Here is a 12,608-nt window from a genome sequence, read left to right as displayed (position 1 = left end):
ATGTAAAATGGAAGAATATATACTTGAAGCCTCGGGTTGCATTTAAGTGTATATAGCACAGGTAAAATGTGAGTCACTACGTATCTGTCAGATGTACATGAGAAGGAGGACTAAAAACACAGCTGAACGCTCTCTGTGTAGACACGTGCTAGCCTTCTAAAACTGTACATACTTCAGATACTGTGGTCATACTTCAGAAGTGTGCTTTAACAGTGGCCATTAGTTTAATTTGATCTATGCTTTCATTGATTTTTTCTTTATACATTATATCGCTGTTTGCTTTTGATGTGCATACTTTGTTATATATTTTAAATCAAATGATCCAATGTTAACACAATTATCAAGGTTAAATAAATGAAGGCAAAGACACCAACCACCAAACTTAAAACAACCACATGGAACTACTGGATATAGATTTAAAATAAGCTTCGGGACCTTAGATAGGTGATCCACGGTGTTAAATAGAGCAAATTTCTTGATCTTCCTTACAAAAGGCCACAGAACAAAACAAAAACTCCCCTGTTATTCAAGCAGAATGGGTTTTGAGACAACTTTGTGCTCTGAGACATGTTATCTGACTGGTGATATCAGAGGACCACTTATCAAAGCTCTACAGGCACAGGTCTTGACTCGTACACAATGTTCAGTGGAACAACTCCATGCTATGTAGCATTTGATACTGTCACAGTAACTATGTTTTATAGCACATAAAGCAGCATCAATGATTTGCGCAGTAAAGTCACGATATGATGGGTTTTATTTCCCTGGGTCATTATTATCCCCCATGTGTTTACTTAACACTATTTTTACAAGATATATAATGCTAAGGGGGCAGAAAAAGAGCAATCTAAATTGACTATAATTAATTGAGTATAATTAAATTCTATCTTGTAAAAGGAAGTGCAGCAAATGCTATGGGGCTCTGGCACCAGGAGGAATAATTTTTATCGTAGTACATAGTGAAACTAATAGCCTTCCCGTTATGATGATGGTAATATTTGATTGAGGGCTTTTACAGTAACAATGTTAAAGAAAATGAGCTACCCCACTATGACTTTTCAGTCAACTGGGGTGAATGGTTTGACCGGTGTAAATAAACTGCAGATTGTCCAGGCAATATATTTCGTCTGTTCACACAACACAAACAGATAAATTAGCCTAAAAGGCAAATGGAACAGTGGAAATGAAGAATGTAGGAATGGAACCAGAATGAGGAGATAAAAAGATGGAGTGATGAGGGCTCAGAAACACATGAGAAGTGAGAAGTGACAGATGGAGATGTCAAGACAGCAGGAAAGATCTGGCGAGCCAAAACTGTGGTTCTTTAAGACTTTGCTACATGCCACTTTGTTAGCATCATCTGACAGTGAGAACAATACAAACCTTGCAGACATAACAAAACTGCCTTTATATAAAAGAAAATTTTAAAAGTGCAGCTCAGAGTCCCATTAGCACACAATACTCTAATGCTGCTCGACTGAACAGAGTGAAGTTGAATAAAAATCAGAAAGCTCATCACTGACAATACTGAGCCGGCAGCTACAGCAGATATTGTTCAATCACACAACACAAACAAGCTCTCTCCCATGCTTTCTCTCATCTCATTTTCTTATAGACAAGACAAACACAATTTTGCAGCTCAATTTCAATTAGTCTCACTTCGACTCTTACCTGATGCTCTGTATCTGTAATATATCTGGATCTGTGGCATTGAGCGAGGCCACAAAGCTGCCCACAGGGATGTTTTCCATCCTGGTTACTGTCAGGGGGTCGGGGAAGAAGACAGGGCCCTCGTTGACGTCCAGGACTGTGACATGGATGGTGGCTGTGGAGCTGGGGCCGTAGCCAGCATCAGGAACCAGAGGATCCTCATTCTCTACTTTGATGAGTAGCGTGTGGAACGCTGTGGCCTCGTAGTCCAGAGGCTAAATGGGGAAAATGATTGACATGGTAACGGAAGGGTGATTATGTCATCGAGTATGATATATACTGTGAATGCATTTGGAAGGCTCATATACTTCACCTTAACAACTGACAGCATTCCCTCGTTATTGTCTGGGTTGGTTTGAATCTCAAAGCTCTGTGTAGGATCTCCGTTAATTATAGAGTAGATAGCTCTCCACGCTTCTGTGGCTGGATCGTCTCTGTCGTCTACTGTCAGGTTGACCACCACCCCCGTCGAGCCCTCGTTCACAGATGCCTCAAACTGTTAGAGGAGAAAGACAGATAAAATACCATTAGTGAGAGAGAACAACTGAAGATACCTGAAATTAGAGACTACAACAGAACAAATCAGAATGGACTCAGACAGAAAGGTTGGCACAGATGAAGACTTTCTATTATGAGCTTATTTAACTAAGTTTAAAGGTGTGTTCAGGCTGAACGTGAAAGTAATTTTACAGGCATAACGATTGCATAATAAGTCAATAGAAGGACGTGAGAAAATAATCGAGTTGAACAGGTACAAATCTGCTTTAAGGTGGTGAAAATTAAGGCAACAGTGCCTATCTAAATTAATAATGTTTCATTCTCATTCCATATATGACTGACACAAGAGGAAAAAGCAGTGTCGTGAAAAAGTAGAAGTGGTAGTAGATGTTTTTGACTACTTGACTAGTACTACGGACCAATGAGTGGGTCTGTGTATTGTTTGCATTGTGCACACACGTTAGCATGGGGCCAATGTGATGCACATTCCTGCCAGTGGTTTCTTGCTCTTCCACTGGTGGCAGCAACTCGCAAAGTGTGGAAATGTGCCTGCAAAGACTGCAAGCTAGCAAATAGGGATGTAAACAATGCAGCATTAAAAAAAAAAAAGGCTTTGCAAATGTTTTATGAGGAAGGATATATATGTTTGTTAGACTTCAAGGATACACACATTTTTGCATCTGTAAAATATTCTAAATATCACTGGCAATATCCAATCTTCAAGCTGAATTTCTAATTTTTCAACAACTATTGATCTGGAACCTGGTATTAAATGCTAACAAAACCAAATAATGGTCCTCACAAAAGGCTGATGTACTTGTAGTGTCCCAACATATAGTATATGCTTTATAGTCACGTTCTACAGAGCTTTGTAGAGATTTTTAAAAGGCCTTTAAATATCTGCTCCACTCAGATGACACAGACTGCAACTTTTAATCGAGTCCAGCAATGACTGCACCTGTAACTGCTATGGTCAGATTTGAGTGAAATTTACATCATACAGCTTGGTTTTTATTCCTCATTTCTATCCATTATTGTTGATTTAGATGAACTATTGTTGTTTTACACAATAACTTTATCCCTATGCCTAGTCTTAATTTTATAGTTCAATTTTAATCCTATTTTCATGGTGGTCGTTTGGTAACTTACTGACCTTGATATTCGCTTTGCCAATCTGCTTGGTATTTTGTAAATAATATTTAAAATGTAAATAAACTATGTGATTAAGAACTCTCCAACCAGTAGATGCATTTAAGTCTGTATAAAAATTAATGGTTATTGTGAATAAAGCAGGAACATCGGTAAATCAGTCTGCATCTATCTATAAATGAATGCAAGATTTTTTACAGTATTTGTTGTCCACAGCCACTTTGTTCCACGTGAAAAGCTTCCCCTTCAGTTCATTTATTCCCAGCAGCCATCTGAAGGCAGCAGGACATGATATACTGATAAATCTGCAGCCTGAGATTTAAGTAATATCATGCTAGAGCGCAGTGCCATAAAGCACAGCTGTCCACAGAGTTTACCTCGACTAAATCACACTGAAGTGAAACGTTTTCCATCAAGCAGATCTTTTGCACTTTGCCTTGGTGCACCTGCATGAACTAAAATGCTGGTGCATATGGAGCATTCTGCATGCTTTGCACTTCTCGTTGTGTTTGTGCAATTAAAACAGGGTCCTTGATGTTTGTTATTGTTTGTTTTATTTTTATTTTCAATTGTCATATGTAAATAGGGTGCTCATGCAAAAGAGAGTGTCTCTCCTGTTATAGGACCACCCTGTATAAATAAAGGTTGGATGAAAGAATGAATGAATACTCAGAAGCTACAGCTAAGAAGACAGAAGAAAGTGCTGGAAAGAAACAAACAAAGCATGTAAAGAAATGTAACAGTTCTTCAACAGCCAGATATTCTGCAGTTAAATCCGAGAAAAAACATTTGCATAAACACTCATTCACAGGACTATAAACACTTGGATGTGTGGACAAACAGCACACGTAACAAAATAAACACTATTATTTTCCTCCACTGTTCATTCCTCGCAGTGCATCTCATTTATTTTTCAGTGTCAATCAACCCCCACCTCTCTGCCCATTGTTGACAGCAGAGCTCAATCGGGTTCCTATCGATGCATTTTGCTAGCAAGGCTCCCACTATAGACTACAATGTGAGCAGGGGTACCCTTGCAGAAGCTCCAGCAGGCCAAAGCAATTTTGGAAGTGTGTGTGTGTGTGTTTTGTCAGGACCATTATCTTGTCAGAGTTTACAGTGTAATCTTTCAGACACAGAACACTCTGTTTAAGGATAGTGCTGGTCCAGCCTAGATTACCGTGTCTCCCGTCAGCCCACGGTATTGTTGTTTCACAGATTTCCCCCTTACCGCCTTACACTGCCTGGCTCCATGCATTTATCTGAAGAGAGACAAACATTGATTTCTTCTCTTTCCTTTCTTTTCTCCCTTTTATATTCATCCAAAGCTTGTTTAAAAAAACACTTTAAACCATTCAAAGTCATTTAGGGCACAGAGTATAGAAACAGTGTTCTTTAAAGAAGGAGGTACGTGCATTGCTGGTCCTTTTGTTCTGCAAACCTGTGGCAGTCTGTTACAAAAGCATCGGGAAAATTAGGAGGCTGTCGGAAACATAAAAAAACCCAGTGCTCATTTTAAACAAGTGAGATGCAATGGAATTGAAATTAAAACAATTGCATTAGCTTTAGCGAAAACCCTTGAAGCTATGAAAAGCATTTTACAAATATTACCTAAATGCCCCCACCCCACATACTCAAAGGCACAAACACTGTGATCAGAAACAAATGCGAGTCATTGGCATTCCCATGCTTAACAACCTCCTCTGGACTTCAAACTGCCGTTAGGACACACTCAAATACAACATCTGCAAGTTCTCTCTGTCTCTCCATCCCTCCCTCCCTCCCTCCCACACACACACACACACACACACACACACACACACACACACACACACACACACACACACACACACAGACACAGACACAGACACAGACACACACACACACACAGACACAGACACACACACACACACACACACACACACACACACACACACACACACACACACACACACACACACAAATACAGTACAGTCACACAGACAACAGCCGGTCAGATTGGGTTCAATCATGTGGAGCAGTCATGCGGTTGGAGGAAATGCAGTATTCTGTGTGATGTGGCCACTGGGCCCCTGCCCTGCCACTGATAAGGCCCCAATTCCACCTGGAGCACAAAGCACCAATTCACCTGAAAGACTAGAAGGAAATGACTAACTATGGGGCAGGGCTTCTGGCCTGAAATGTCTAAATCACATTAAGAGAGAGAGCGAGAGGGGGGGGGGTAGCAAAAGAGGGGAAAAAGGGTCTGCCTTCAAGTTTGCTTTTATCCATGTGTATATGTTGTCTCAGAATAAGAGGACCACATGGCAGACCAGTGCAGGCCAAGAGTCAAATAAAGGCACACACACACAAACACACACACTGAAGACTGGGAGCTTAAATAATGAGCAAACAACAACACACATATTCATACATGCATATTTGGAAATACTTGCACACACACAGAGTACTGTAAGTAGGCTGGGTGGGTAGATGGATGGACGGATGGATGGATAGATAGAGTTGCAGTGGCCATAAATCAAAGAGCCCTTCACTTCAGCCATTTAACATTCCAAGGAGTAAAAACCCAGTCTGGCATTGATTTTCCGTTTTCCATCTCCTTTTGTGCCTGACTTTTTCAGTAATCTGTCCCATAAATGTTCAAGGTTATGTCATGCTGCCAAATGATAATTGTGTGATATTAATTTGAGGCCCAACTTAAGAAGAAAAGACAAATAAATGGATAATGCAGTTCCAGTTGACAGTTTCAACACTTTAAGTTTTATTTGTGCTATTCTACACTTATGATTGTGATGCTGGCTTATGTTTGTTTGTTATTACATGTCATCTGTGTGACCTCTCTTCAGCTTTCATGTGAACATGCTGTAGCAACACAATGCAAGTTTTTTTCTCTCGCTTAAATGGCTAATAGGTTTTTCATGGTTTAAATATCACATGCTGTACATCACAGCATAGACATTTTGAATGTATTTTTCCGTCTGTTATAAACCTCCATTGGTGTGCATTAATACCAATATAAACATCTATTAGGACTTGAAACCTGCTTGCTTGTCTAATCCATCACAATGAAACCAAGTCAGCATTAATTTATGTCAAGGTTAAATTATTGTTATGAGGTAATGCTGTGCTTCTGCTGTTATCATTTCATATCAATCTGCACCTAAACTACATTACTAGGCAACAACAATGTAACATTTACAAAAAGTAGATGATGACTTGATGATCAATGTGATGGATTAGACAATTCAACATTTTGCTGATTGATTTTCGTACCATACAGAACTGAATGGAGACCAGTTTCTTTCTCGAACAGCAGGAAAAATACATCCAAAATCTAAAACTGTATGGCATGCATTAAAAAATGGTCAGAAAATATGTAAAGAACTTATGTGACCTGTGGTTAAAAAGCTAAAGTTTGAACTCACATTGGAATGGATCTTTAAATGAGCATGGTTGAATAAATTCTACATCCTGTATAATGTAACAAATACCTCACTCACCTACCTTTGCAATTTACTGCCTCATACATAGTATATAATTTAAACACTATGTCCTGGATTGAATCATATTTGTCACCTCAGTGGAAAAATAGTTAACGTTGTAAATGACATAGTGTCAGAGTTTGCCCACTCATGTCTCATTTAGAATGAATAACTCACAGTAGCTGGTTGCTGTTTGTGTGAACAAATCTAATGAGGTGAGTAAGTTTCCACTGCTATATGATAAGTTTTAATGAAAAACAAATAACAAACTCAACTGATTCTGGGCTCAGTTGTACTTTGTTTAACAGTGTAGTAATTGCTAAATTTACTAGGAATTTGAGCTAGAATTATTGTAAAATTAATTTGTACAATTAAATTCTAGTCGTTACTGACAAAAGGTTATTACCTGTAGTTAGTGCCATTATATAATAGTCAGGATAATACAGTACCAGGTTCCTCCGGCTAGCTAATGAAACCCAGTGGCTGCAGGTTTAGCATTAACAAGGTCTGAGATGGCAATACATTTTTGGTAACGCTAGTGGCATGGCTGTTGGGATGGCAAGGTTGGTCTGTCTGTCTGTTGGTCTACCTGTTTGGTCCCGAGTAAAATATCTTGACAACCATGGGATAGATTACCATGAAATCTTGTACACACCTTAATGGTCTCCAGAGGATGGAGCCTAATAACTTGTGTGATCCTCCATGACTTGTGGTTTGGGAGTGAGATGTCTTGACAACTCTTGGATGGAAAACTAATGGAATTCCCGTCAGCCTTAGCTGGACTATGAGTTTAGTGCCACTTAACAGATGTTTGCATGCGAACACACTGAACCCAGATTGCACACATTTTACCTGCTAAACATCAGCATGTTGGCATTTTCATTATGAGCATTTTACTGTAGCATGGGGATGCAAGCACGGAGCTTAAAGTGCAAAACTACAATATGATTGCATATCAGTGAGTATACAGTAATAGCTGGTAAACGTAAGTATACTGCCACTGCAGATCAATCAGCTGGAACTTTACAGTATTGGTGTCAACATTAGGTCATTCACAGGAACAAAGGGAATATTTGAGGCTTAAGAATTCAAGTAATATCAAAGTAAAACTGAGAACAATAGGAAAAATGACAACTAAATTACAATTTAGCCTGCAATAAGACAGAATGCTTTAGAAACAGTAAGAGCATAACCTGCCACCATGGCCAGACATTTGCCAAACATAGTCACAGATTTCCTTGTTCACTCACTCACTCTTTTTAGTACAGAACCTGAAGTAGCAAACATCTGCAATGAGAGGCAAAACAGCTGGTTGATTTCTGAAAACACAATATAATGCCACACAACCTCCAACTTGACACCTTCAACAACCATCAGTGTACCTCTCTCAGACAGATGGGGGTGCAAGGAAAGCCTGAAATTTTGGCAAAGCGCCTGAGAAAGAGATGTGAAGCTTTGGAAGAATATACACATCTGCCAGCTTTACTGAGTAACGCTAAATGCGCTCTGGCTCATTAGCACTAATATGGAAATTGCCTCTTATTTCTTATACAGGAATTTAATTTGTCTTTCATCGCCAGCTGGCATTGTTTGCCTGCTACAAACCCGTGACCCCGACATTTTTTTTCTAGTCTGACTACTGTGTGCAGAGTTATGGCCTTGATACACTGTACATGGATAGAGACTTTCCTAAGAAAAAAAAGATCGAAGAAAGAGAGGCAATAAATAGTCAGAGATAAAAATAAGTCAGAGTTAAGAAGTATAAAAGTGGTTGTTTTGAGTGCGATACTGGCTGCTATTAACCATCAAATTTATCAATATGACTTTTCCACCTCCCTCTCACATACACAAATAAACACATGCACACACTTACATTCAAGTGGACACAAATATGTTCAAAATATTCTTAAAGATATTAGACAGACAGACAGACAGACACACAGACAGACACACACACACACAGAGATGACTGGGGATCAACTTATTTTATTCCTGGATGTCTGTCAGAATTGTGTTATGAATACAGATGGCAGCTGGGGCCATACTGACAGGCAGCCAGACAGACAGTTGAGCAGCTGTTCATTTGTCCTAATGGAAAGTACTTTGTGACACATCCCTGCTGCCCCAAAGATTTTTTCTGACAGGAAACAGACATACCCGTGGCCGATCACATTAAACCTCTCAAGATAAGACTGTTTTGCCTCCATTTAGCTCTGGTACCACATCACAGCAGGGGGGCACTGCATTAGAGCCATTTGAAGTTTGTCTTCCTGGGTGTGTTGGCTAGTTTCTCACTCTCTCTTTCCGAGTATGTTTATGAATTTTCTCATGGTCCATCTCATCTTTCCTGCTACATTTAGGATCCTCCCAAGATAGTTCTTAGAAAGCAGTTATTTCTATAAAAGTAACATACAAAAAAATTGAAAAATTATTTTGAACCTTAAATGTAACATCTCATAAAATGCTTTAAAGTCTTAAAACTCTGAATGATGGAGACATGCACTAATTTTGTATATCTAGGCCCCCTTGTAATAAAATACTTTAGTAGACGTCACAGAAGTGAAGTTAGAAAGAAACCGAGTTAAACATGAATCATGTACATTTTCAAGGAAGGCACTTGTCTTTTCTTTCTCTGCTTTCAAAAGCAGCTTAACTCTCAGCAGATTGAGGTGTAGACAGAAAAAAATCTGTAAAAAGGCACCGTTTTCACTGTACCAGCATGAAACTGAAATGAAACGAAGTGCACATGATCACTTATCTTCCCACACTTATTGCTCTTTCTAACCCCCCATCTTGCTTTTTACCTTTCCCTCTAGCTTTAATCCTGCATTGAGTAAGTGTGCCTGGAGAGTTAATGAGCTTACCTGTGTCTTTATTAAATTTGAACAGCTTCTGCTCAGGCTGTCTCCAAAGATAGATTTTCAATGAATCTAACATTCCGAAAAGCCGCTTTTCTACCTTTGAAGGTAGAAAAGCCCTCATATTTGTCAATGCAGCTGAGTTTAAAAAAAAGAAAAAATCTTCAAGGAGTACAAGCAAAAAGTTGGTTACATAACCACGCGCTTTAAATCGCTGACAGTCATTCAAGTGTTATAAATGATGCATTACATTGGGTATCGTTGGACAATCCCTCTTCAATGGTCAGACTGGAGAGTTCTTCCTCCAGGAATTTTGTAACTCTGAGTTCCCTGTCGCAACCCTTCGCTCCCCCGCGAAAGCAAGAGTTGCTACTGTTCATTTCAAAACTGTACATCTACTGCCACATTACCACTGCTAGAAACTCAACATGAATAGCCCTGAGGAGAAAGTGCTTCGTCACCTTCATAATTTCCCAACTTTTAAAAATTTAAACTTGTCCAGTTCAACACATAGCAAGAAATATGTAAACGTCAACATCTCAGTGTGTCTCCAGCAGTATTTAATTTTGACTGTTAGCCTAAAACTACCTACACAAGACAATTCATATAGTATATCACATATATACATACATATATATACACACATATACATACATACATATACATATACATACATACATATACATATACATACATACATATATATATATCTATCAAGTCAAGAAGTGGATTGTGGCGGATGTTACATATTACAGAAAAAGAAATATCCCATTTTCACTGAAAAGTCTGCACATTAATTAATCTTTTAAAATACACTGTCCCACCTGCGGGATGCTTTGGCCTTGGTAGCACTATTTTAGGTGTGTTTTGGTCTGTACTGAACTCAATCTTCACAAAGCCTTGTGAGAATTGAGTCCAGCACAGTACAATGCATATTGTTTAAAAGCTCGAAGACTCTTTATTCTAGTTGTGCAAAGTATTTTCGTATCCCCATATCACTACAACAGCTTTGACACAATATTGGTTCATCCTTGTGGCTATGGTCGTAGAGTTGTTTCTACACAAAGGATACCACTACAGGCCTTATAAATAAGAGAAAAAGGCCAAAATCCTACCAACAATAACCTTTTTATTTTGGGTGCATTACTTTAGGGCTTCTGCACAAAAATGGGGCTGTCTGGTAACAGGTTAATGATTGATTGGTGTTACCAGTAACATGTCTCTGCTCTATTCAAGTGTCAAGTGCAGCATACCAGGATCTTAAACTGAGGTAGCTGAATGGATTTCAGTCATCATTCGTTACATTATTTACACCTGTGCTTTTCCTACAGTGACATACACTCCAATCATTAATAATATAAGTAAAATGCTAACTAATATTAAGTCTATTATAGCCAGCAAGCTTTTAAAAAATGACAGTTCCGATAAAAAAAAAAATAAATAAAAAAAAAAAAATCAGTGGGCAGTTTCTTTGAGAAAATAGAAAAAACTGAAAAGCTGGCCACCTTTACAGATAAGCCCTCTGTGAGTTTGTGTGGAGACAGGCAGCTGGCCTTAAGATTTCTAACAGATTAACATTCCTCTGAGCAAACTTGACACTTGAGGGACAATATGACTTGCTGTTTCAAGTGGTCTTTCACAATTCTTTGTAGTGCTTCTTCAGTCTTTCTCAAAGGGACTGGGGTGTCAAGATGCATCACACTTTTCACGCTTGAATAAAATTACCTGGTAATACCCTTCATGGATTAACTGTTTTATGCAGCATGGTTGCCCGACCTGAAGTGATAAAAATGAATTCATATTCGTATATGAAATAGCCCAATTTCCAGATAAAACAAGACCATACAAATAATATAGGATTAAAGTAAAACATATTTATTTAACTAATAGAAAGTTATACAAAAAATTAGTAGTGTCATTGGTGTAGTGAGTGCATGAATGTGAGAAAGTAATGTATGCAATTGTCAATGTGAAAAATAAAGCTAACGGAACCCCAAAACACAACCGAACAAAAATCCTACTTGCTGGGAGGAAAGAGGGAGAGAGAGAGAGAGAGAGAGAGAGAGAGAGAGAGACAGAGAGAGAGAGAGAGAGAGAGGGAGAGGGAGGGAGAGAGAGTGCGATAGAGAGAGCTGACATATCCATCCCTGAAGTTGATTCAGGTATGGCTCATATCCTCCAGACCTCTGCCACTCTGACTACCTCCTAAACAGGAACAGGAAAACACACACAGGAGCCACAAGCAGAGTGGGAGTCGTCGTCACACTTACCAAATAATGAATGATGAAATAACCGAACAATTTGTGCAAACATGATTGATTTCTTCTTACGATTAAACTTCTGTATTACTTTTTCAGTATCTAAACGTACAATAAAATATAATAAAATAAAGAGAAGAGAGATTAAAAAATTTAAATTTACATACCATTTCAAACTTGTATAGCATGTGGGAGAATATCTCCAATCGTCCCTCTAAAAACCCCAACCATGACATTTTTAATGGGGTTCTGGAATTCCTATTCACTATTCTCGAAGAGACTAGGCGTGTCTGTCTGTCCCGGGCTATGGAGTACTGCCTATCACAAATTTGCCCAGATACGTTGTTATTATTGTGTCAGTTTTGGAGAAAATAAATAAATAAATATATATGACACACACACACACACACACACACACACACACACACACACACACACACACACACACACACACACACACACACACACACACACACACACACACACACACACACACACACACACACACACACAAGTGGAATAAAATATGAAATGTACCTCATGTTACACGCCTGGTTAAAATTTCTGTTAATTTGAATAGTTAAGCAAGTAAAAGATGGCCTGATTTTCAAAAGGAATGAAGTTAAAGATGACATATTTCTTTAATATTTTAA

At 38.7% G+C, this 12,608-nt stretch overlaps 1 protein-coding gene across 14 annotated transcripts in view; it reads right to left on the bottom strand.

Moving 5' to 3' along the window:
* The window catches only part of cdh13 (cadherin 13, H-cadherin (heart)), a 333,542-nt gene that overhangs the window by 69,868 nt on the left and 251,066 nt on the right, over positions 1-12,608 (bottom strand). For all 14 annotated transcript variants that reach the window (XM_040134174.1, XM_040134183.1, XM_040134177.1 and 11 more), the window contains 2 exons: positions 2,024-2,206; positions 1,672-1,925 (listed from right to left, as the gene is read on the bottom strand). In XM_040134174.1, coding sequence (XP_039990108.1) covers positions 1,672-1,925; positions 2,024-2,206 — 437 coding nt within the window. The remainder of the gene's footprint in view (positions 1-1,671; positions 1,926-2,023; positions 2,207-12,608) is intronic.

The sequence above is a fragment of the Xiphias gladius genome, chromosome 8 (genome assembly GCF_016859285.1).
Source record: "Xiphias gladius isolate SHS-SW01 ecotype Sanya breed wild chromosome 8, ASM1685928v1, whole genome shotgun sequence".
In the NCBI taxonomy this organism is placed as follows: Eukaryota; Metazoa; Chordata; class Actinopteri; order Istiophoriformes; family Xiphiidae; genus Xiphias; species Xiphias gladius.
The sequence above is the reverse complement of the archived record's forward strand: the minus strand, read 5'-3'. Positions and strand labels throughout refer to the sequence as shown.